Source organism: Pristis pectinata, chromosome 26 (genome assembly GCF_009764475.1).
Source record: "Pristis pectinata isolate sPriPec2 chromosome 26, sPriPec2.1.pri, whole genome shotgun sequence".
Taxonomy (NCBI): Eukaryota; Metazoa; Chordata; class Chondrichthyes; order Rhinopristiformes; family Pristidae; genus Pristis; species Pristis pectinata.
The window spans coordinates 32015433-32042039 of record NC_067430.1 but is presented as its reverse complement, the minus strand read 5'-3'; the positions used below and the strand labels follow the sequence as shown (position 1 = coordinate 32042039).

The 26607-nt window shown below is 42.8% G+C and overlaps 1 protein-coding gene across 16 annotated transcripts in view; it reads right to left on the bottom strand.

The window, feature by feature from the left end:
• cdk11b (cyclin-dependent kinase 11B) overlaps positions 1-26607 on the bottom strand; it is a 46479-nt gene that overhangs the window by 6125 nt on the left and 13747 nt on the right. For 12 of the 16 annotated variants that reach the window (XM_052039109.1, XM_052039101.1, XM_052039103.1 and 9 more), the window contains 13 exons: positions 25619-25744; positions 23246-23396; positions 20021-20166; positions 18830-18952; positions 16770-16865; positions 13815-13904; positions 12738-12803; positions 12433-12641; positions 11417-11507; positions 10520-10641; positions 7443-7548; positions 5145-5266; positions 4290-4397 (listed from right to left, as the gene is read on the bottom strand). In XM_052039109.1, coding sequence (XP_051895069.1) covers positions 4290-4397; positions 5145-5266; positions 7443-7548; positions 10520-10641; positions 11417-11507; positions 12433-12641; positions 12738-12803; positions 13815-13904; positions 16770-16865; positions 18830-18952; positions 20021-20166; positions 23246-23396; positions 25619-25744 — 1556 coding nt within the window. The remainder of the gene's footprint in view (positions 1-4289; positions 4398-5144; positions 5267-7442; positions 7549-10519; positions 10642-11416; positions 11508-12432; positions 12642-12737; positions 12804-13814; positions 13905-16769; positions 16866-18829; positions 18953-20020; positions 20167-23245; positions 23397-25618; positions 25745-26607) is intronic. The other 4 variants (XM_052039098.1, XM_052039097.1, XM_052039102.1 and 1 more) reach the window with 4 other exon arrangements.

Genomic DNA, 26607 nt, shown 5'->3' with positions numbered 1-26607 from the left:
AGAGTGGAGCTTTGAGGATTTGGTGAGCAGAGGCTGAGGAAGAGCTCACTCCAGAGAGGTGAGGCCAGTAAGTTCCTTTAATTTAGTTAACTTAGGAGTAGGTAGTGATGGCAGCAGCTAGGGTGGTTGTGTGCTCTGTATGCAGGAAGTCAGGGACAGCACACTTGTCCCTGATGACTACACCTGTAAAAGGTGCATTCAGCTGCAGCTCCTGACAAACTGAGTTAGGAAACTGGAGCTGGATGAACTCCAGATCATTCATGAGGCAGAAATAGACAGGAGTTTCAGGGAGATAGTCACCCCTAAAAGTCAGGAGGCAGGTAGCTGGGTGACTGTCAGGAAAGGGAAGGGGTATAGACAGAAAGAGCAGAGCACCCCGTGGCTGTTCCCATCAACAATAAGTATACTGTTTTGGATACTGCTGGTGGGGATGACCTACCAGGGACAAGTTGCAGTGGTTGCGTTTCTGGCACTGAAATGGGACCCTCAGCTCAGAAAGGAAGGAGGGAGAAGAAGAGAGCAGTAGTGATAGGGGATTTGATAGTTGGGACAGATAGGAGGTTCTGTGGGAGAGATCAAGAATCCCAGATGGTCTGTTGCCTCCCTGGTGCCAGGGTCTGCAATATCTCAGATTGAGTTCTTGATATTCTCAGGAGGGAATGTGAGCAGCCAGATGTCACGGTCCACACAGGGACCAATGATGTGGGTAGGAAGGAGGAGGAGGTCCTGCAAAGAGTTTAGAGAATTAGGTGCAAAGTTGAAGGACAGGACCTCCAAGGTTGCAATCTCAGGATTGCTACCAGTGCCACGAGCTAGTGAGGCTAGAAATAGGAGGATCATGCAGCTAAATACGTGGCTAAGGAGATGGTGCAGGAGGGAGGGCTTCAGGTTTCTGGACAATTGGGCTTTGTTCCAGGGAAGGTGGGACCTGTTCCCCAGGGACGGTTTGCACCTGAACTGGAGGGGGACTAACATACTTGCGGGTAGGTCTGCTAGTGCTGCTCTGGGGGGTTTAAACTAGATTTGCAGGGGGAGGGGAACCAGAGTGTTAGAGCAGATAGTGAGGTGGAGGAGGAGAAAGGTCATGCGAGGACTGCAGGTATCGACAGAAATCGAAGGTTTGTACATGATAGAAATGTTCTCAGGTGCATCTACTTCAATGCAATGAGTACTGTAGGTAAGGCAGATGAGCTTAGGGTGTGGATTGGCACATGGGATTACGACATTATTGCTATTAGTGAGACTTGGTTGCAGGAGGGGCAGGACTGGCAGCTTAATGTTCCGGGGTTCCATTGTCTCAGATGTGACAGAGGGGGAGGGATGAAAGGGGAAGGAGTGGCATTACTGGTCAGGGAAAATACTATAGCTGTGTGTAGACAGGACAGCCTGGAGGGCTCGTCTACAGAGGCCATATGGGTGGAGCTGAGAAATTGGAAAGGTGTGGTCACACTAATAGGGTTGTATTATAGACTGCCCAATAGTCAGAGAGAATTGGAGGAACAAATCTGTAGTGAGATAGCAGACCGATGTAAGAAACAAAGTTGTAATAGTAGGGAATTTTAACTTTCCACATATTGACTGGGACTCCCACACTGTGAAAGGGCTGGATGGCTTGGAATTTGTCAAATGTGTTCAGGAAAGTTTTCTAAATCAATATATAGAGGTACCAACGAGAGAGAATGCAATACTTGATCTCCTATTAGGGAACCAGGCAGGTCAGGTGACAGAAGTATGTGTAGGGGAGCATTTTGGGTCCAGTGACCATTTCATTTGTTTCAAATTAATTATGGATAAGGACAGGTCTGGTCCTCGGGTTGAGGTTCTAAATTGGAGAAAGGACAACTTTGTGGAAATGAGAAAGGATCTAGGAAGAGTGGATTGGGATAAGTTGTTTTCTGGCAAGGATGTGTTCAGTAAGTGGAAGGCCTTCAAAGGTGAAATTTTGAGAGTGCAGAGTTTGCATGTTCCTGCCAGGATTAAAGACAAAGTTAACAAGCATAGGGAACCTTGGTTTTCAAGGGATATTGGCAATCTGGTTAAGAAAAAGAGCAGTGTATAGCAGGTATAGGCAACTAGGAACAAATGAGGTACTTGAAGAGTATAGAAAAAGTAAGAAAATACTAAAAAAGGAAATCAGGAAGGCAAAAAGGCGACATGAGGCTGCTTTGGCAGATAATGTGAAGGTAAACCTGAAGGGTTTCTACAAGTATATGAAGAGTAAAAGGATAGTAAGGGACAAAATTGGTCCCCTAGAAGATCAGAGTGGTCGTCCATGTGCGGAGCCTCAGGAGATGGGGGAGATCTTAAACAGTTTTTTTGCATCAGTATTTACTCAGGAAACTGGCAGAGTGGATATGGAAGGGAGGGACACAGGCAATAGTGTCATGGAACATATAGAGATTAAAGAGGAGGAGGTGCTTGCTGCTTTACAGTGAATAAAGGTAGATAAATCCCCTGGGCCTAAGATATTTCCTCGGACGTTGAGAGAGACTAGTGTAGAAATTGCAGGGACCCTGGCATATATATTTAAAATGTCCTTAGCCACGGGTGCGGTGCCAGAGGACTGGAGGGTAGCTCGTTGTTCTGTTGCTTAAATAAGGCTCTAAAAGTAAACCAGGTAATTATAGGCCAGTGAGCCTGACATCAGTAGTGGGTAAATTATTGGAAGGTGTTCTGAGTGATCAGATATACAAGTATTTGGACAGCCAGGGGCTGATTAAGGATAGTCAGCATTGGCTTTGTGCGTGGTAGATTGTGTTTAACGAATCTTGTAGAGTTTTTCGAGGAGGTTACCAAGAAAGTAGATGAAGGAAAGGCTGTGGATGTTGTCTACATGGACTTTAGTAAGGCTTTTGACAAGGTCCCACATGGGAGGTTAGTTCAGAAGGTTCAGACAGTAGGTATCCATGGAGAGGTTGTAAACTGGATTCTAAATAGGCTGTGTGGGAGAAGACAGAGAGTGGTAGTGGATGATTGTTTCTCAGACTGGAGGCCTGTGACTAGTGGTGTGCCTCAGGGATCTGTGCTGGGACCATTGTTGTTTGTTGTCTGTATCAATGATCTAGATGATGATGTGGTAAATTGGATCAGCAAGTTTGCTGATGACACTAAGATTGGAGGTGTAGTGGACAGTAAGGAAGGCTCTCAAAGCTTGCAGAGGGATCTGAACTAACTGGAAGAATGGGCCAGAAAATGGCAGATGGAATTTAATGCAGACAAGTGTGAGGTGTTGCATTTTGGAAGGACAAATCAAGGCAGGACATACCCTGTAAATGGTAGGGCACTGAGGAGTGCGGAGGAACAAAGGGATCTGGGAGTTCAGATACATAATTCCCTGAAAGTGGCATCACAGGTAGACAGGGTTGTAAATAAGGCTTTTGGCATCCTGGCATTCATGCATCAAAGTATTGAGTATAGGAGTTGGGATGTTATGGTGAGGTTGTATAAGACATGGGTGAGGCCAAATTAGGAGTATTGTGTGCGGTTCTGGTCACCTAACTATAGGAAGGATATCAGTAAGATTGAAAGGGTGCAGAGGAGATTTACTAGAATGTTGCTGGGTCTTCAGGAGTTGAGTTACAGGGAAAGATTGACTTTATTTGTTGGAACGGAGAAGAATGAGGGGAGATATGATAGAGGTTTACAAAATTGAGGGGTTTGACAGAGTAAATGCGAGTAGGTTCTTTCCACCTAGATTAGGAGAGATAAGTACGAGAGGACATGGCTTCAGGGTGAAAGGGGAAAAGTTTAGGGGGAACTTCATTCAGGGTGGTGGGAGTATGGAACGGGCTGCCATCTGATGTAGTAAATGCAGGCTCACTCTTGAGTTTTAAGAATAAATTGGATAGATACATGGATGGGAGAGGTCTGGAGGGTTACGGACTGGGCGCAGGTAAATGGGACTAGCCGAATAATCGTTTCAGCACAGACTAGAAGGGCCGAAGGGCCTGTTTTCTATGCTGTAGTGTTCTGTGGTTCTAAGTTTCAAGCAGCACAGGAGTCAGGGCCCCTGCATGTGCGAAAGGGAGAGCGGGAACTGCTGCTCTGGTGAGCTCATACAAAACCATCAGAATATTTTCAAATGGCAGATCATCATTTTACTGTAATTGATGCACAGATCCATTGGAACAATGGCAATGTGTAATGCAATCACCAAGATTTATAACCCAGGTCAAATAAAGACAACATGAATATTCTGTTGACCTGCTGAAAGAACCTGAAGCACAGGTATTGCTAGTTCTGTTCACTTTCTGAACAGCATGATCCCAGCCCAGATGCAGGTCACTAACCTTTGCTCCAAGCAACAGTTCAGGGGTTCGATACCAGAGAGTTACCACTACTGGTGTGTAAGGCTTCAGTGGGGATCCATACTCTCGAGCAAGTCCAAAGTCACCAATCTAGAGAATGTTTAGAACACCTTTCAACTTAATATTAGCAATGGTACACATCTAATGGAGTGTTGTGCCAAACGCAAGATTTACCAGCTGCAGTATTGAAATTCACTGATCATCTTAAAAACAGACAATCCTTTTGTTTGCTTTAAGCTGTGCTCACCACTGATGCGAGTTAAATGCTAACTACAGTACAGATTAGATATGGCCATTATGTACTTGGCAGAAAAGACATCAATGACCATTGGCATCAGCTTTGTATTCTGAACGAAGAGACAGTGGGAATGTGTCGCCCAACCAGGCTCTGGTGTTCTGATGCCATCCCTGTTGTACTTTTCCCAGGAGGGAACAAGCAGAGGTGGAGATCTCTGGGGGAGTAATGGGAAAGGGAATAACCAGGACCACTCTCACTGTTTGCCTGCTCCCAACCCTGAAACAATTGAGAGCAGGTTGCTCATTACCCTGGGGAACGGGGAATGAAAGTCCTGCTGGGAAAAGGAAGAAACATTCCATTTACAAGAGAAATCAGAAGAGTTAATAGCAGTGTGGTAGACAAAGGACTCAACAAATGAAAAAGTGCAACACATTTGGTAGAAAAAAATTGCAGCATGTGTATGAATTAGCGTTTACCTCTGCACACAGAGGTCACAAACCTATTCAACAACTTGTCCCTTACAAAGAGTGCTGGACTACCGTCCCAGCACAGCAGAAATGCACCAGTAATATCTAGATCCACACTACAGTTGGACTGACCTTGAGTATTCCCGAGTGACTGAGCAAGAGATTAGACGTCTTTAAGTCTCGATGCAAGATCCAGTTATCATGAAGGTGTCGAACACCTTTGAGAAGCTGAATCATAAGTGTTTTAACTTCACCTGGAAATTAAACAACCAGATTTAGACTGTCATGCGTTCACCTGGGAGTCTCAGTATTACCATCCCAGTCCAAGGAACGATACTATAAAAGTCACTACAGTGTGCTTCTTCCTCTCAACCTCTCTGCAACCATTACCCACCCCATCCTGTGTTAACAGTGGTACTGTCCTTTCAGTTCTTCACAATATTCTCTCGTGGTTTCACTTTCTGCAACTCGAACGGAACATCAATTCTTCCCACCCACACTGCTTGTCCACATCCTGCCTCTGTGAGAATTAGCCACACCATGAAACAAGCAGTCCCCTTCTATTCCATACGTGTTGCTCTGCTGTCTGCTACCATGTTGTAGCTAAAGTCTGCTCTCACTGCATCGGATAACCACGGTGTGTCTCTGCAGCAGTTGTCCCAACCTTGAGTACTTCAGCAAAGCTCTCCCATTCTATTTCCAACCTCAAACAAAACCGAAGGGCCTGTATTGTGCTGTATTGTTCTATGGAACACTGCCCCCTTACCACCTGCAATTCACAGTTGCGACCGCCAATTACCTGATCTTCTTGTCAACCTCATTCTTCCAAAACCACCCCAATCAGCTCTCTAAGCTTTCCCTACAAGGCCATCCAGCCCTTTCAGCCTGCACCACAATTCAGTAACAAAATGGCTGATTTGCACCTGAATTACACAGGAACTAAGAGCAAAGACTCAAATTTCACAGGTGAGTGCACACCGACAGAGACTTTCGTATAAATTTCAAAGTTATAAATAATGCACTTAACCTGTGTTAAAGTGAGAAACTGAGTAATCACTCAAACTGTTGATGCTAATCCTGTCTCACAGATCTAACTGGGTGTTTTGAGGAGGTAACTAAGAATGATGAAGGCAGGGGGTTAGGTGTTGTCAGTAAGGCTCTTGACAAGGTTCCACATGCCTGGCTGGTCCAGAAAGTCAAAGTACAAAGAATCCAAGGTGTGTTGGCAAACTGATCCAAAGTTGGTTTGGTGATGGGAAGCAGAGGGTAGTGGTAGAGGGCTAGTCTGTGACCAGGGACCAGTGCTGGGACCTTTGTAATATGCACTTAGATGGTCTGTTTAGTAGGTTTGCTGACGACACAAAAACTGGTGGAGTCGTAGACAGTGAGTATACAGAGGGACACACAGCAGCTGGAATGCTGGATGGAGAAGTGGCAGATGCAAGTTAAACCACAGATAATGCATTTTGGGATGTCAAATTCTAACAGAACGTGTACAGTAGATGGCAGGGAGCTTAGCAGTGTTGATGTACAGAGAGACCTTGGAATGCAAGTTCATTGTTCCCTGAAAACAGTGACACAGGTGGATAGGGTGATGAAAAGGGCATTCGCTGTGCTTGCCTTCACAGGGCGAGGTGTTGAGTACACGAGTTAGGATGTCATGTTGCAGCTGTACAAAACATTAATCTGGCTGCAAAAACTGTACAGTTCTGGTCACCACTCCACAGGATGGATGTGGTAGCAATAGAGAGAGTGCAGAAGAGATTCACCAGGGTGTTGCCTGGAATGGAGGGCTGTGGTTAAAAGGAGAGATTGAATTGGTTGGGATTGTTCTCACTGGAGCTCAGGGGGCTGAGGGGTGACCTTGTAGAGGTTGATAGGATTACAAGGAGCATAGATGGGGTAAATAATTAGTCTTTTTCCCAGGATAGGGGTGTCTAAATCTAGAGGGCATAGGTTTAAGATGAGAGGGGGGAAATTTAGAGGGGATCTGGGGGCATGTTTTTCCACACAGGGCAATGAGTATCCGGAACAAGCTGGCAGAGGAAGTGATGGAGGCAGATACAATTACAATATCCAATAGGCATTTGGACAGGTACTTCAATAGGAAAGTAGAAGGATTTGGGTCTAATGCAGGCAAATGGGATTAGTGTAGATAGACCACGGTCAGCAGGGACGAGTTGGGCCAAAGGGCCTGTTTCCATGCTGGAGAGCTTTACAACTGTCCAGGTACCCACACAGAAAGAATAATATCTACAGTCAGAAGTTTGCAATAAGTACAAGACCAAAGTCTTTCTCGAACAGATAAAACTGGTGAAGGTTTTTAAATCTTAGAATATTATCTATGTTATAAAAGGCAATGCTTCTGTACTCACAGAATTTTTAAAAAATCTTTATGATTTTTATTACTAAGATACGTAACAACTGTACCTGGTAAGAAAGGTTGTTTCATGGTTTCCATTAAACTCTTGAGGTCATGTTCCACATAATTCATCACGATATATATCTTATCCATGTTGCTTCCCACAACAATTTCCTGAAGAAATAAGAGATTCAGTAGTTACTTTCACTTGGCACATTACCTCGTAATGTTACAGCACATTCAGATTTCTGGTAGAGCAGAGTAACTAAATTCTACTATTAGATGTTCTACTCTGTATTAGCGGAGAAACCAATATCCCAGCGGGGAAATTTGCTTTTTAAACTAGATTGGCAGGGGTGTGGGACTTGAGAGAGTGAAGTCAGTGAGAAGACAGGGGTACGTGCAGCAACCAAAGAGTGTGAGCCCAGCAATCAGGATGGCCGTGTTCACAGTGAAAAGGCAGAGAGGACCACTGCTGTAAATCGCATCTATTTCAATGCATGTAGCTTAACAGGAAAAGGCAGACGAACTGAGGGTGTGGATTGCCTCTAGGGACTGGCATATTGTGGCCAGAACAGAAACGTGGCTGACAGAAGGGCAGGACTGGCAGCTCAATGTTCCGGGACACCGATGCTTTAGGCGTGACAGGGGACCAGGTGAGAGTGGAGGGGGTGTTGCCTTTCTGATAAGGGAGGACGTAACAGCAGCACTTAGAGAGGATATTCTTGAGGGATCATCTAACGAGGCCATTTGGGTAGAACTTAGAAATAAGAAGGGGATGGTCACCTTGGTAGGGCTATATTATAGACTCCACAATAGTCAGTGGGAACTTGAGGAGCAGGTGTGTTGAGAAATTGCACGTAGTTGTGAGAACAGTAGGGTAGTGCCAGTGGGAGCTTTCAATTTTCCCGGCATCAACTGGGCCACCCAGAGTGCAAAGGACCTGGATGGGGCAGAATTCATGCGGTGTATTCGAGACAGTTTCCTCACGCAATGTATGGAGGAACCTACTCGAGAAGGAGCAATACTGGACCTCCTCTTAGGGAACGAGGTGGGCCAAGTGACTGAAGTGGCAGTTGAGGAGCACTTTGGGTCAGTGACCACAATTCTATTAGTTTTAAAATAGTTATGGAAAAAGAACAGGTCCACAGGTTAAAGTCCTGAACTGGAGCAGGGCCAGCTCTGGGGGGATTAGGCAGGATCTAGCTGGGGTCGACCAGGTGACTCTATTTAAACGCAAAGGAACAGTTGGAAAGTGGGAGGCTTTTAAGAAGGGTCATATCAAGAGTCCAGGGGCAGCATATTCCTGTAGGGTGAAGGGTAGATGTACCAAGTTCAGAGAACTCTGGCTGACGAGAGATAAAGGCTCTGGTCAGGAAAAAGAAAGAAGCGTTCATCGCATTTAAGCAGCTGGGTACAAGTGAATCCCTTCATGAATATAAAACGTTTAAGACCAGGCTTCGGAGGGAAATCAGGAGGGCAAAAACAGCGTATGAGGTGGATTTTGCAGGCAGGGTTAAAGATAATCCGAAGAGGTTCTTCAGTTATACTAACAGTAAAAGGGTGACTGGGGAGACAATAGATCCTCTTAAAGACCATCAGGGCTACCTATGTGTGGAGCCACAGAAGATGGCTGAGATTTTTAACGTTTATTTCCTCAGTGAATATCATGGATGCCAGAGAAAGGGGGGTAATAAGTAGTGGTCTTAGATCACATGCTTATTATGAGGAAGGAGGTATCTGCAGCCTTGAAGCGCATTAAGGTGGGCAAATCCCCAAGGCCTTTGACAGGCTGATCTGGAAGGTTAGGTCGCATGGAATTCAGGGGGAGCTAGTGAGGTGGATTCAGAATTGGATCGATGATAGGAAGCAGAGGGTGATGGTTGAAGGCCGATTCTCCGACTGGAGGCCTGTGACCAGTGGGGTGCCCCAGGGGTCAGTGTTGGGACCTCTGTTATTGATTATGTATGTAAATGATTTGGATATGAATGTACATGGCACGATTAGCAAGTTTGCTGATGATAGTACATCAGGGGGTCTTGTTGATAGTGAAGCAGGTTACAATGAATTGCAAAGAGATCTTGATCAGTTAGGGAGATGGGCTCAGGAATGGCAAATGGATTTCAACTTAGATAAGCATGAGGTGATGTATTTTGGACATTCAAACCAGGGTAGGACCTATACAGTGAATGGCAGGGCACTGAGTGTTGTGGAACAGAGGGACCTGGGAGTGCAAGTGCACAGTTTGCTGAAAGCGGCTGTGCAAGTAGACAGGGTGGTGAAGAAGGCGTTTAGCTCGCAGGCCTTCGTCAGTCTGGGAAGTGAGTTTAGGAGTAGGATCATTATGTATAAGTCATTGGTGAGGCCGCACTTGGAGTGTTGTGTACAGTTTTGGTCACCCAGATATAGGAAAGACATTGTCAAACTGGAGAGGGTGCAGAAGACATTTACAAGGATGCTGCCTGGACTAGAGGGCCTGAGTTATAGGGAGAGGTTGGCCACATTGGATCTTTATTCCTTGGAGTGTAGGAGAATGAGGGATGACTTCAGAAGTTTATAAAATCATGAGGGGTAGGGATAAGGTGGATGATCATAGTCTTTTCCCCAGGGTTGGGGAGTCCAAAACTAGAGGGCACAGATACAAGATAAGAGGGGAGAGATTTAAGAGACCTGAGAGGTAACTTCTTTACACAGAGGGTGGTGAGTACCTGGAATGAGCTGCCAGAGGAAGTGGAGGCGGGTACAATTGCAACATTTAAGAGGCATTTGGATAGGTACATGGAAGGGAGGGCCTCGGAGGGTTCTGGGCTGAACTTGGGCAACTGGGACTAGCAGGGAGGATGCTGTGGTCAGCATGGACCAAATGGGCCTGTTTCTGTACTGTATTACTCTATGACTCTGTTACTTTAACTTTACAATCTACAATTAACTCAACCAACAGACTAAATAGTTGTTTCTTCTTCCCTAGGCTACTTCAGTACAAGCTTAACGAAAGTGCCAAATACACCAAGTCACACTCAAAATAATTGAATTAAAACAAAGCTATACGCAAATTTTTCTCAAATATCCCCTTCTAAATCTAACAGGCGACCAGATAGGTGCAGGAGATTCCTCAGATACTCCAGGACTAACTGTTGCCACTCACTCTGACCGTGACAATGTTTGGGTGCTGTGCTTTCAGAATGGTGTTGATTTCCCGCAGTGATGTGATTGGAAATCCCTCCTTTTCCTTCTCCATTTTTAATCGTTTCAAAGCTACTATTTCATCTGAAAGAAATAACATTTCCACAAAACACACATTAATATTCAACACTATCACTGTCAAGACTCCATTTGGTTTAGAGACATTATGTTTGTACCGTTTACGCATCCTAACAAAGGCAGACTTGAGGTCTAAAACTAGAAAGCATAGTTTGTGAGAGGGGAAAGATTAAAGGGGTCCTGAGGGTGGTGGGTGTGTGGAACGAGCTGCCAGAGGAAGTGGTAGAGGGGGTACAATTACAATGTTTAAGACATTTGGACAGGTTCATTGATAGGAAAGATTTAGAGAGATATGGGCCAAATGCAGGCACATGAGACTAGTGGAAGAAGACACCTTGTGGTCAGCATGGGTGAGTTGGGCTGAAGGGTCTGTTTCCGTGCTGTATAACTGACTCTAAGAAATAGGTTTTAACTAACTTCTTAAAAAGAGGGGAAAAGTTTTAGAAGCAAATTCCAGAGCTTAATTCTGGAGAAGTGGTCTGTTCTTAGCACATATTTCTGTCAAAAGATCCTGTTCCAAATGTTTCGGGTCACAGTTGTGACCTGCACAAAGATTTCAACAACACAATTTCTCATTCAACCAGGGATGCAGAATAAATGCTGTCATCGCTCTACATTCCAAAAATGTCCATGAGTGAGTATTACAGTGGCCCATTCCCACCTCTAGCATGGATGCAGGAATTCACAGCACTCTGATGCCTGAACTTCTACAATAACCCCTGTGAACCATACAATGAACATGACATGTAGCCAACCTGCTGAAAACAAATGTTGTTCTCACCTGTCTTTTTGTCCTTGGCTCTATAAACCACACCATATGTTCCTTCTTCAATCCTATTAAGACACTGAAATTCTTCTACACTACGGCACCCCTAAAAACAGCAGCAAAGTATAAACAGGAAACATTTTAGTGGATTTCAGAAATGGGAGGTGGCTTTATAAATATAAATGTCTTATTAACCATATTGGTGGTAGGTTTGTATCATAGCAAGAGGGGACTACGCACTGACAGTCCCTGTCACGAGAAGTGAGGAACATCATTACCAGTGGAAAGAGGAAAGTGCACCTGTTGGTCTCAACCCAAAACTTTGTCTCCACAGATGCTGCTCGAGTTCTTCCAGCATTGTTTTTTGTTCCAGATTCCAACATCTGCAGTCTCTTTTGTCAAGGAAGCTACTGGTATTGGTGGGAGGGGAGGCTGGGTACCAGGTTTGTTAGGGACTGAGAGGCAAGACTCATCAGTTATATGAGCAGAACAGAACTGCTCTCTGGAGCTCTTTAAATGCCCCTGCTGTAACTTTGTAAGTGATTTATGTTGGAAGCATGCATCAACATTTTTCATGTAAATCAAATGAATGTTTAAAATTCAGCGGGTCGAGCAGCATCTTCCCACAGATGCTGCTCAACAGTGAGTGCCTCTAGCAGATAGATTGTCGCTCCAGATTCCAGCATCTGCAGTCTCTTGTGTCTCCAAATATTTAAAGATATTTAGACATGGTGTCAATGTGAATTTTGGATATTTCCACCTTCTGGACTGCGAGACGGCCACATTCATAGTCATGACATTACTCTTCTTCCATTGATTCTGAAAGAATAAGAAATATCATAGGCTGTTCTCCTCTCTGTTCTGTATTAAAATACAACTGATGCTGGCAATCTGAAAGTAACATGGAAATTGCAGGAAATATTTAGGTCAGTCTTTTCATCATAACTCTGTTTCTCTCACCACAGACGCTGCCTGACCTCGAGTATTCCACCACGTTCTGCCTTTCTAGCAGTCAGGTCCCAGTCACATACCTGAAGAGCAGGCAAGTACTGCGGCAGCTCTTTCTTCAGTTCCACTGGTGAAGCGGGCGGGGAGTCAGGAACATACTCTCCTTCAGTAGGAGCATTGGAGATCGGACTCCCCTCCTCCTCCTCCTCATCGTCCTCCTCCTCCATCTCCTCCTCCTCCTCCTCCTCCTCTGCACTCTCTTCTGAATCGTGGTCAAATTTTGATTCTGTAACTTACAAATTCAGTTTCAGAAAAGAACAAATAATCTGCCCCAGGACTAATGACGTTATATTTTGAGCAGTGGGAAAGATGCAGGACTGGCATTTACCCATTTGGAGGTGGTTTCCATTTTGCCTTTCTTCATCACTGTGATCTTCCTCTTCACTAATTTCTCCTAATAAGAAGGAATTCAAATCTTTAAGAACAAAGATGATGCTCAGTTCCAAATTCTTTAAGTGATTACTCCACCTAATATTTAAAATAAGTAAAAACAGAAAAGGATGGAAGCATGCAGTAAATCCGAGGAGCATCGAGAGAGAGAGAGAGAGAGAGAGAGAGAGAGAGCGAGAGAGAGGAACATTTCTGGCTGATGGCCTTCATCAGAGCTGGGTAAAGCCAGAGATAAAATGGCTTTAAGATGCAAAAGAACAAAAGGGAAATCCGTAACAGGAGAAGCCAAGAGACATTAAATGACAATGAGGTGACAAGGTAATGAAATTCTAGAGGAAGGGAAGATAGAGACTGATTATCTAAAATCATCAAAGGAATTTTGATAACATACTGGACAATGGGAATAAAAATGATCATTATCTGAAATTGTTAAAATCAACATCATTACCAGAAGGTGATAATGTACCTAGATGTGGTTCCTCAAAGAAACATTCAGCTTTGTTGGAATACAGGACAGAGGTTGAAATGAGAACAAGATGGAGAATTAAAGTGATAGGCTAGTGGAAGTTTGGGGGTCACACTTGCAAACTGAACAGGAGTCACCCCAATCAGTGGCATTGAGTCTCCATGATGTAGGGGAGATCACACTGAGTGTGAAAGCAGAGTACTAAACTGAAAGCAAAGTGAATTGCTGCTTCACATGGAAAGTGTATGTAGATCTCTAGATAGTGGGAAAGGATCTGTAAAGGGTAGGTTCAGCACCTGCAGTATCTTGTAAGATTTTAACAATTTTATTCTGAATCTTGTCTCTGCTGGGATCATTGAGAGCAGAACAGTTAACAAGGACAGGTTATTTGGTCCCAACTACATTGCCACATGAAGATGAATGGGGCATTCATTTGTTTCAAATTCTGTTATTGATAACATACTTTGACATAGTTGTGCACTTTCTGGATCCAGATTGTTTGTGTTTTTAGCATTTATGCACCAGAATCTGTTAGAAACTGGTTCTCACCAGGAGACGGCTCAGATTCAACCTCAGATGGACTTGGAGATTCTTCAGAGCCCTCACTGCTGCTCTCTGCCTCAGAGGCAGTTGCAGAGCCTGTTGAAGAAATTTAGGAATGAAAATAAATCAAAGGGGCAATACCACAATAAACAACATCTTTTAGAAGTAACCGGATGTACAAAAAAATAAGTATTTTGATGATTATTATTTTAAGAGACTAAATGATACAAGCACTCAAGGTCAACATTCACTTCCGATATAACTGCAGGGAAAAACTGAGGGACACAATGAACACAGCAGAATATGGAACACAATATTCACACATGAAGCAATAGTTGCGATTGCTCAGGGTGACTCTCTTTCGAAGTGTATTGCATCGCATGATTTATTCACCCATTGGAGTCACACAGAGTGAAAACAGGCCATTGGCCCTCCATGTCCACGTGGACCAGTGGGCACCCATCTGCATTAGTTCCATCCTCCAGCGCTTGATCCGTAGCCTCTGCGCCTGGGTGATCCAAGTGCTTGTCTGGACACTTCTAACTGCTGTCAGTGACTGCTTCCACCACTTTCCCAGGCAGTGCTTTCCTGGTATTCACCACTCTTGGGTGATAAAGGCTCCCCCCTAAATCTCTTATCCCTTACCATAAATCTACATCCTCTAGCTTTATCTATCCCTGATAAGAGGAAAAGTTTGTGGAGCAACGTAGGGATCTTGGGGTCCAAGTCCATAGATCACTCAAAGCTGCCATGTAGGTCGATAGGGTGGTTAAGAAGGTGTATAGTGTGCTGGCCTTCATTAGTCAGGGGAGTGAATTCAAGAGCCGTGAGGTAATGTTGCAGCTCTATAAAACTCTGGTTAGACCACACTTGCGGGAGTATTGAGTGCAGTTCTGGTCGCCTCATTATAGGAAGGATGTGGAAGCTTTGGAGAGGGTGCAGAAGAGATTTAGCAGGATGCTGCCTGGATTGGAGAGCATGTCTCATGAGGAAAGGTTGAGCGAGTTAAGGCTTTTCTCTTTGGAGCAACACAGGATGAGAGGCGACTTGATAGAGGTGTATAAGATTATAAGAGGCATAGATAGAGTGGACAGCCAGCACCTTTTCCCCAGGGTGGCAGTGGCCAATACCAGAGGACATCTGTTTAAGGTGAGTAGAGTAAAGTTTAGGTGAAATGTCAGAGGTGGGTTCTTTACAGAGAGTGGTGGGTGCCTGGAACGCACTGCTGGGGGTGGTGGTAGAGGCTGGTACAATAGCAACATTTAAAAGACTCTTAGATAGGCACATGGACGTAAGAAAAATGGAGGGTTATGGACTGTGGAGGGGGCAAGGGTTAGATCGATTGTGGAGGAGGTTTATATAGGTCGGCACAATACTGTAGGCCGAAGGGCCCGTACTGTGCTATGCTCCCCACAGTCTACCCTATCTAAACCCCTCACAATTTCATATTCCTCAATCATGTCTCCTTTCTTCCTGACTTACACTGGTGAGTGCAAGTACAATCTTACTATGCAAGATGTGGCGGTTGCAGGATGTTCTTATACTTATTATTTATTCTAGAAAATCTAATCAGCAGATAATGGAGTATAGCACAGAACATTACAGCACAGGACAGGCCCTTCGGCCCACAATATTGAGCCGACATTTTATCCTGCTCTGAGATCTATCTCACCCTTCCCTCCCACATAGCCCTCCATTTCTCTATCATTCATGTACCTATCTCAGAGTCTCTTAAATGTCCCCAATGTATCTGCCCCCACCACCTCTGCCGGCAGTGCGTTCCACGCACCCACCACTCTCTGTGTAAAAAACTTACCCCTGACATCCCCCTTATACCTTCCTCCAATCACCTTAAAATTATGTCCCCTCGTGTTAGCCATTGTCACACTGGGGAAAAGTCTCTGACTGTCCATTTGATCTATGCCTGTTATCATCTTGTACACCTCTATCAAGTCACCTCTCATCCTCGTTCTCTCCAAAGAGAAAAGCCCTAGCTCACTCAACCCATCCTCATAAGACGTGCTCTCCAATCCAGGCAACATCCTGGTAAATCTCCTCTACATCCTCTCCAAAGCTTCCACATCCTTCCTATAATGAGGTGACCAGAACTGAACACAATACTCCAAGTGTGGTCTAACCAGAGTTCTATAGAGCTGCAACATCACCCCGCAGCTCTTGAACTCAATACCCCGACAAATGAAGGCCAATACTCCATACGTCTTCTTAACAACCCTATCGACCTGCATGGCAACCTTGAGGGATCTATGGATGTGGATCCCAAGATCCCTCGGTTCCTCCACACTGCTAAGAGTCCTGCAATTAACCTTATATTCTGCCTTCGAATTCGATCTCCCGAAGTGTATCACTTCACATTTATCTGGGTTGAACTCCATATGCCACTTCTCAGTCCAGCTCTGCATCCTATCAATATCCTGTTGTAATCTACAGCAACCTTCTACACTATCCACAACACCACCGACCTTTGTATCATCAGCAAACTTACTAACCCACCCTTCCAGATCCTCATCCAAGTAATTTATAAAAATCACAAAGAGCAGGGGTTCTGGAACCTGCCTGGAACACCACTGGTCACTGACCTCCAGGCAGAATACTCTCCATCTACCACCACCCTCTGTCTTCTATGGGCGAGCCAATTCTGAATCCACACAGCCAAGTTTCCCTGGACCCCATGCCTCTGACTTTCTGAATAAGCCTTCCATGAGGAACCTTACCAGTACTGTAATTCTAGTTTATGTATTTATAGACTATAACTTCATTTAGAACAGGGTAGATTTAAGACCGCGTGGACTTTTGCAGAGGTACTCAAGGATATCTGTATTAATAAGACTAAAGGATATCTGACACATAACAGATGCATCCATCCCGGCCATTATAAAATTCCTACGAATGCTTTAAGCACGTGTCCAGGTTTTAGGAAGCCCAGCACAGCTCCCAACATACCCGAGGAAGATTCACCAGACGTTGTCTTTATTTCACTGTCACTGATGTCTTGCAAGTCAGATGGCGGGTCTTTTTCTTCATACCTCTCTTCCTTTACTGCAGAAGAACACACAGTCACATCATCCATTATTTCTCCAATTCTATCCATTCCTGCAGAATATCTTTTATTTCTTTCTCAGGTTTTCTATTCTTATTTTAACTGATTTCTTCATTTCATTTTCTTTGTCCCTCTTCTGCCTACCATCACTTTGTCTTTTTGTTTAAATCAGGTGTAGTTTAATCTGCCCCAGCCCACAGAATAAGTTCGACCTTCTGGGGAAAAGGGTATTGAGTTGTAAGTGATGAGCCAGGGGTCTTCTCGTTACTACCATCAGGAAGGAGGTACAGGAGCCCAAAGACCCACACTCAGCGATTCAGCAACAGCTTCTTCCCCTCCGCCATCAGATTTCTGAAAGGCCCATGAACCCTATCTCATTATTCCTTGTTTTGCACTAATTATTTCTGTAATTTATAGATTTTTATCTTTGCACTGTACTGCTGCCACAAAACAACACATTTTACACTGCATGTCAGTGACAAATCTGATTATGAGCAAAGAGCTCAGTTTCCAGTTGTTTCTGAATTGGTGCAGTTTCCTATCACCCCTCAGAGACTGTATCAGGGATGGATGAAGTGCAAGGCTGGTTGGTCAACAGGACAAAGCATAATTAACCGACTTCACTCTTTTGTCTCTCACATCTTAATGTTGGATGGTTTGGCTCAATAAACGACAAGGTTATTGCTGTTAGCTTTAACAGAATGTGCTTCAGGCAATGTCCTTCAGACACAACAAGGGTGACAAAAGACAGGAGGAGTAGGGGATACGGCCCCTCACTCAGTTCCACTATTCAACAAGATCCTGGCTGATCAGATGTTGGCAGCATTGTACTGGGGTGATTTTTCACTTCTAAACTCATTTTCAGGTAGAGTTAACACAAGTTCTCCAGACCTTGACCAATTGTGGAGCCAGATACTAATTTAAACTTCTTACATTTTTTCACCCATAAACCTATTGTCAGAATTGGAAAACAAATCTATACAACGTGTGAAGAAAACAATACACATGTGGCAGCCTTTTACACAACATGATATTCTAGGGCATGCTGATATCAAGGTGGTGGTGGTGCTGGGGGTCTTCATGAACATTAAGGTGGATAAATCCCCATGGCCTGAAGGGATCTATCCCACATTGCTGTGAGAGGTAAGAGGAAATGCTGGGGCTGTGACAGAGATCTCTGCATCCTCTTTAGCCAAAGGTGAGGTCGTAGAGGACTAGAGAATAGCCAATGTTATTGCTCTGTTTAAGAAAGGCAATAGTGATAAACCAGGAATTTCTAGGCTGGTGAGCCTTACATCAGCGGTAGGGAAATTATTGGAGGTTCTTAGGGATAGGATCCACTGACATCTAGAAAAGCCAGCTTACTAGGGATAGTCAGCATGGCTTTGTGTGCAGGAGGGCATGTCTTACAAAGTTGATTGAGTTTTTTTTTTGAAGAGGTGATTGATGAGGGCAGGGCAGTGGATATTTTACACACAGACATTAGTAAAGCTTTTGACAAGGTACCTCATGGTAGGTTGATCCTGAAAGTGGCAAAACAAGTAGATAGGGTGGTAAAGGCGGCACAGGACATACTTGCCTTCATTTACAAGGCAAGTTATTTTTTTTTCTACACAGAGTGGTGGGTGCCTGGAATGGGCTGCCAGAGGAGGTGGTGGAAGCAGACACAACAGCAATGTTTAAAAGGCATTTGGACAGACACATGAACAGGCAGGGAGTGGAGGGATATGGACCACATGCAGGCAGATGGGATTAGTTTAGTTTGGCATCATGGTCAGCACAGACAGGGTGGGCTGAAGGGCCTGTCTCCACATTCCGCAAATTGAATTCTTCTTCCAATGTCACTTGTAATTTTTTTGGTTAAAATACTGCCCCAGATTTGTTGTACATATTTATTATTCAGACTACACAACATGTGTAGCTCTGACTTCTCAGTATTAAGTTAATAATTTGTTGACCTTACCACTTTTTCTTCCATCTCCCAGTTCAAACCTCTCTGTGTGCCGCCACACTGGGCTGTGGTTCCTATGATGGAGTTTTACTTTTTCAGTATATTCCTCCTTCAGTCCTCTGTGATGCATCATGGCTGAAAGAACACACAGATTTTTAGTCAACTCCAAACAGCCCGGCATTAAAAAAGGTTGTTAAACTGTGTCAAAAGATTAGCTTTGAACGTTGAGATGGATGAGCACCTGAACAGCTATAACCTGCAGGACCACAGAGCAAGTTGGGAAGTGGAATTAACCTGGAGTCCACTTTGGTCAGCACGGACACAATGAGCTGAACGATCTTGTCCAGCGCCATAACTTTCTATGATTTCATGCTTCAACAATCTGCCACGGAGCTTAATGGTTTACTGTGCCATTTCACATGGGATCTGGGCTAGATTGTTCAACAGCCACTACTACTTCATAAAGAACAGACTGAAATCTCATAAGTCACTGTAAAAATGCATCAGATATGTTACATCCTGAAAGCACCTATTGACCCACGACAAGTTTTGAAATAGACAAAACACAGAAACAGGAGGCGGTGCACTGGCCTACTATTCAGTGAGATCATGGCTGGTCTGTGACATAACTTTGTACCCACCTTGGTCCCACAACCCTTAATGTACTGACAGCTGCTGACTTAATGAGATGATTCTGGCTTGGAACACAAGATCTCTCAAGTCTATCCTTCAACAGTATGGGTCTGGCCAAACAGGAGTGAAGGATCATGACAGCAAAATATTGCAGAAGCTAAAAATATGAAGTAAAAACAGAAACCACTGCAGGTTAGCTGCAATGGGAAACACCTCCTCATTCCAATTCCAATTTCTGTTTATAGCACCTTATTGTAAAAACCAAGGAAGTAACTGGGAGTTATCCAGTCACTGGGCATTCAGGAGCACTGCACTCGAGAAGGCCAGGTGTTGTGGCACAGACTCTTTGATGGAAAGGCAATGCGAGGGTTAAGACACTGCACAACATGGAGTGTAATTATTCTGTGTGCTTTGTAATAAGCAGCATCATTACAAAGATACTGTAATTAGATATATGCAAACACATTAACCTTGTCTTGAATAAAATCACCTGTTCTTGCAAGTGTCACATCTTGGATTTGAAAATGCCTGCAACCACACCAGCAGCTCTGGGTGTTTTAAACCAAATACCTTCCCTCCTGATGTCTCGCTCCTTTCGTCTCTCCTCAGCTCGTCTTTCACGCTCTTTTAGTTCCCATTGTTCTTTTTGCAGTTGTTCCCTCTCCCTCATTCTCCTTTCCCGTTCCCTCTGACGCTCAAGTTGCTCAAGACGGTCCCTGGAAGATTCACAGCGTTGTCAATATGCAAAAACCATGCGGCGTTTAAACAGATCACATCACATACCATGGAATGTCCTGCCTCACACTCTTTGTATCCATAAAAGATTTCACATGCCTATTAAAATGAAAACAAAACCCACTTAAATAACCCGTCTGTAAAATTCAGTAAATATATTTCAATACGTGTTAAACTATGGATGGCTGGCCAGTGATCTTTACAAGATCATTACTGCAGGTTGGATTCCAAACGCTCAGTTTTACAATACTTTTATGGGATAGGAAGCTTCATGTGATGTCAGGACCAAAGTCTGCACTGGCGCAAGAGGTACAGTTTGTTTCCACTACCTTTAGACAGAGCTACTAGATCGTCCATCCCGCAAACAAATTTATTGTAACTCTCTGCATGATTTTAGTGAGTTTCTTTAACTAATAACTTGATAAACCCATCAAAAATGAAGCTTCTTTCTCCCTGCCAATACCACCTCACACTGTGGTTTGTTGGTAATTTGACAACTCCAAGTGGCTGGTTCTAGTCACAGGGATTGTTTTCCCCCCTGAATTACAAGCATTTGGAGGGTGCAGAGAACGATTATCTTGCGAGGGGAGCAGGTTGAAAATAAGCTATTAAAGCTGATATAAGAGGAAAGTATAATCCTTAGGTGGTGGCAGATAGGGGTGGAGAGCACATGTGACTCTGTACTGATGGATGAATGAAACGGACGAAAATTTATGAAGGACATTTGGAGGAACCAGAAATTAAATTCCATTCAGGTGAGAGCACTCTGACCATCTTTTGTCCACCCTACCCAACGTGCACTTTCCACTGCTGTCACTGGCGAAGAAAGCAGTACAAGTAACAGACAGCAGATTGGTCACTGAACATTTTGCTGAACTTGAACTTCTTTAAGTCAGCTGGTGAGGGAGCAGTTAAATTATTCCCACCTATTAAATGCAAAAAGTATACCTCTTTGCATTTCCCTAAACTCTGTTAAAGTAATTGCCTATAAGCTTCAATTTGTTCACTTGACAACTTAAGAGATATAATAAGCAAATTGTTGAAAACATTTGACTGGTAAAAAACAGACAGCTGTTTCCTGAAAACAAAGCTCACACTGACACTTCACTCATTGTCTTTAGTTTAATTTATAAAACATAATTTCTGATTACTTTGGCTCATTGTGCACCCTTTCCTAAAATAGACCTGATGTTATTTGTCTATTCAACCCCTTGACATTGAAAAAAAAACTGAATTCTAAAGCTGGAATACATAGCAAAACTCACTTTTGTATGCCTTAAACAAGGACACATTTTAATTCAATGATTCTCCACATTGTAACTAACTTACATAACCAGACCATTGGTGCTGAGCAGAAACACAGTATTTCCAATCAGAGCCTCAGCACAGTTTTTAGGACAACACCAAACTGAATGCCGAATATACTGGCCTAGAAATCGACGTGTGCTTTTAAAGGCATTGTAGGATCATTGCACACTGCGGCCATGGCTGTTTTGGTTGAATATGGAGTTTGGAACATTAACCCTGATGGAATTTCAATACATTTCGAGTACACAGCTTTTGATAATTATTTTTGTGTCTACTATTGTAATAGATGTCAACTAGTACATGCAAAAATTCTCAGTTTAGGTCTGTATAATACATACGTAGCCTGCGTTCCCAGATCAAGTACTGCACAACCAGAGGTGCAATTCTCCAAGAATGCAGAGTTCATGTTGTGGGCTGTAGACAATCGGGTGGAAAAGCCTTGTGCTGACCAACTGTGCCCCTGAGCAAATTTCCCAATGGCCAGAATGACATCAGCAAAGGCACAGAACTTGCTTTCCACATCCTTGGTTGGACACTAACATCTTAACATTGTGTAAACTCTGGACTTCATCAGTACTAAAAGACTACTGAATATAATTTAAATAAAATACTATATTTCTGTTGTATTCCCACAGTTAAAATAGATTCTAAGTATTGAATAATTCAGCTTGGACAGTCCACACTTCTTTAGGCTGCAGTACTCAATAAGACTAAAGACACTGGTTAAAACAATATGTGAGTGTCGTTTTATCCATCCTTACCATCCCCATTCCATTCTTATCTATGTAACTTCCCTTCTCACATGCCACTTCCTCTGAAGTGCTATACCATCCCTGAACACCTCTGTCTCTCTTAACGGCCTTAAAGCTTACCCTGTGAAGCACCTTGGGCCTCTTTGCTATGCTAAAAGTGTTGCATGAATGGAAGTTTGTAATGAATCTATTTCAACCATAATTAGCCAATTCCTGTGTACTGAAAATATCCTTGGGTTAAAACACTTCAGTTCAGCCTTTGAAAAGGGACAAGCTAGTGAACTGTAATCTGGTACCACGCTGGTGCAGGATTACTCCAGGCCACAGGCACACAAGTATTTCAATTGTTGTGTATGTAATAAAGCTTTAGCCAATGGTGAAAAATACAGGTGACATTCTCATCCTTTTGGTATGAAACTGTTTGAACTTCAGTGGGATAAAAGAAAGTTTCTTATTCAGCCTTTTTGCAATTCATATGTCCATCGATACTGCAGTCTATGTGGAGGTGGCATGTACATTAAATCCACTTGTACCTTTTAACTTACAGATGCTTGCTTGGTATTAAGTGTATTGTACACCAGTGCATGTACAAACTACATACTCTAATGAAATCACATCTATATTGACCACATGATGTTTAAACCTTACCATTCAAAAGTTTATAGCCTAGTTTTTCCATCCCAAACCAATTGGTATCATTTCAAAAAGCTTTTCTGGTTAAAAATACTTCTGCCTGGTAATGCCACATTAACAGATTCTGTATAAATTGTTACTCGTTAAAAGAGCAAAGCTGCACAAAATGGACTTTTATCACTTAGCACAGAAGAGCCAGGTGGAGCTTTAAAAGAAAACTTAAAAGCAATAATCTAATCTCTATACTATTACTTCAAAGGAAAATAACTAAAATTGTCATGTTTTCTATATATTGTACTTAATTTATCTTTTAATAATTAGATGTGCTTAACAGCTGCTAGCCCAGAGGAAAGTTCTTTTCCTTCACCTTTCTCTTCTGGAATGTTCTCTGGCAAGTTCTCTCCGTTTCTGCCTTTCCCGTTCTCTACGCGCCTTATCCTGCTCCTCTCGCTGCCGTTTCCTTCGGTCATGTTCCCTCTCTTTTTCCTTATCTTTTTCCTTCCCTCTCATGTGTTTTCCTGTTTACAAATATTTGCATGTTTGAATGTTAATTAAGACTAATACCGATGACTTGTAAATTAAAAGCCATTTAAATGGAATCATTCATGTAGTTTCGGAATGTTCTGTGTCAAAGATCACGTTGCCTAGCAGTGCCACATACTTGAAGGACAGAGTACTCACCAGTATTCCCAGCTGTTTTGAGCACTTGTTTTACATTCAGACTCACCCGCATTGCTCCAGGTAATACGATACTCCATCAAGTAATCGTGTGACAGATGCAAGAACGAGCTAATCAGACCCAAAGGCCTGAAAGTTCCGGTAGTAACAAATGGATCACCTCAGCTTCGCGCTCGGAGAGGAGGAAGGAATTCAGTCCACCAAGTCGCTCTTACTACTAAATTAAGAGATGATCCATTTCTGTACCTTACCTCAATCTACCCACAAACCTAATACCCTTGCCTAAAAAATATTCCATTAATCTTAGTTTTGAAGTCTTCAATTGACCTAGCCTCATCTGTCCCTGTTGGAGGAAGGAGGGCGAAAGATTTCTTGTGTGAACTGCTTCTGGACAGCAACCTTGAAAGGCGTTGCTCTAATTTTGGGGTTATCTGCTTCTGATTGGACTGCCCCACCTTACCAAATCCTTAAATCATCTTGAACTCCGTAGTTATATCAGCTCCTAACCTATTCTCAAAAGAAAACAATTGTAAACTGTACTATTAATTTAACCCTTTCAGTTACGATACTGGGTAAAGTTACCAGATTACATACTAATGGCCAGCTTACATTTTAGCCAAGTGAGGAACGTCACAAGAAATGAGAAAGGGTTATTATCACATCAAGCCTAGAAACAGAGGATGCCACTTACTGTCTGAACATGACCAATTCTACTGTACAGAACGTAATTAAAGGAGATTATGCTTACCCTCGCAACTTTAAATCCTGCTGTTACAGATATTTATTCACATCTTTTCACAAAGGTTTTGATTACGTGACATTTACCTATTTTATGGAAAATCCAATGCAGGAAGACTCGACCCAATTAGAGACATAAAAAGAAATATTTTGGACAATTAAGGATTGGCATACACCAAATATTAATCGGCTGAGTGTTTTGCTGTTGTATTACTGGAAAACCACAAATTAAGTGTAATAAATTACTGGAAGTCTAAAATAGAAAAGATCCCAAATATTGAGAAAAGTCAAGGAAGAAACAACAGAGGCACTGACTGCATTCTTTGAAATATCTTTACAGAATAAGGTTCTGATTAGATATACCAAGAGTTTCCAATGTAATACTAATACTTAAAAGAAAAGAAAAAGGGATAAGCCACATAACCATAAACCAGCCAGCCTAAAATCACAATCTAGAGACCATCATTCTGATTCAAATGAACACCACACCCAGTCTGCTGAGGTTTGAGAGGACAGGCTACTAAAGGTGTGTCATGGCTGACAAATTTAACAGATTTTTTGGAAACAATATGGCGTCACACATTGAGAAAACAAGTTGTTTTGGGAGTCGCATTGATAAATTAGGCATGGCATATTAATAAGAATGTGACAGTGGGTTCATTGTTTGGACAACTGCTGATAAAGAATGAGGCCTGAGTACAGCAGTATCAAATTTCAGCCAAATGCAAAGCTTCAGCAATTTTAGAGATAGACAATTTAATTGGAAAGAAGTGTTAAAATTTGATGCAGAGAAATGTGATGTGACACTTCTCAGTGAGATGAGTGACAAAGATGTATTGAATGGTAGATCTTCAGAAGATGTAAAAGCAGCTGAGGGACGATTTCAAATACACACGCCTTTACTATAGGAAGACAAATTAATAAAGCCGTTCAACAAGCGCGTGGGATCCCATGTTTAATAAATAGAGTACGCATGTCACAAACTTATGCCAAGCCTGTACAAAAGTTCGATTAGGCTGCAGTTAGAATATTGTGTGGCCACCTGATTTAGAAAATAAATTATTCATTATTTTTGATATTAATTGAAATGGCTCCTCAAAAACATTCCAGTAACATAGGGCTCTTTAAGATGCAACTTTTAAGGTGTTGCTGATCATTCCTTATAGTTTTCGCAGCACCCTGTACTCAGTATAGACAATAGACTGACTGGTCTACAGTTTCCACTTCTCACTTTAAAATTATACACATTGGGACAACATTCACAATCCCCACGTTTACCCTGTGCATTAATAGGCCACCTAAATATATCAATGAGAGCCCTTACCCATTTCTTGGCTCATTTCCTTGAAGATTTTAAAGTTCATCTCATCTGCCTTAAGTGACCTGAAGACATTAAATTCTTTGAGTTTCTTCGTAACAGTCTTCGTTCCCCATGATTCATTTCTGAAGACTGTTGTAAAGAATTCATTTAACACTTTGGCCATTTTGTAATCCCTGAACAATTTCTATCCAAACGTCTTCACAATCCCTACAAACACACTTCTATGCATTCCTCTATTTTCCATCTTTCTAACACCGAACAAACATTTCAGTTAACCTCAATTAGCTTTTAATTCATCAGGACTTGTACGTGTTTAGGATGTCTTTATTTAGCCACAGGACTTTTGACCACAAGGTTCTCTTTCTTTGGACTCTCTCTTTAGAAAAAAAAAAGTGGCCCATGAGAAACCCATTTTGTTCAGTTCCTCTGCCAGACAGTCATCAGACAAGCTTGTTACACAGGTCTTACCCTTCTGTATTTTTGGCCTGATCCTTTATTCCAATATTAAAAGTGAACATACAATGATCTGTAGAATCAAAATATTTGCTACTGAATGACTGAATTTTTTTAAACCAGCCAGGTAAGTATTACCTTTAATATAACATGCATTCTATTTTCCAGATTCCAATTATCTTTGACAGTGCTATACCTCTGTCAAATTTTCATCTTTGCTTTTCTCTTTCAGGTGTACTTTATTTATCCATTGATTCAAGGACTTTTACATTTGCCCACTTTTCTACCTTAAACATTCCCTATTGCTGATTTGATTATTCAGCTTAACATTTACTATTCATATTACCCCTTTGTACTTGCATCTAATACCCTCACTCTTCCTCTAGTGTGTCAGGCTTACCTATGATGCAGGTCAGGTCCCCTCTAATACCCTCATACTTCCCCTAGTGCGTCAGGCTTGCATGTCAGGTCCTGACCTACATGCCCCTTTTACACAACTGCTTTTGAGATGCCAATGTTTAGTTTTCTAGTTGGTAGCA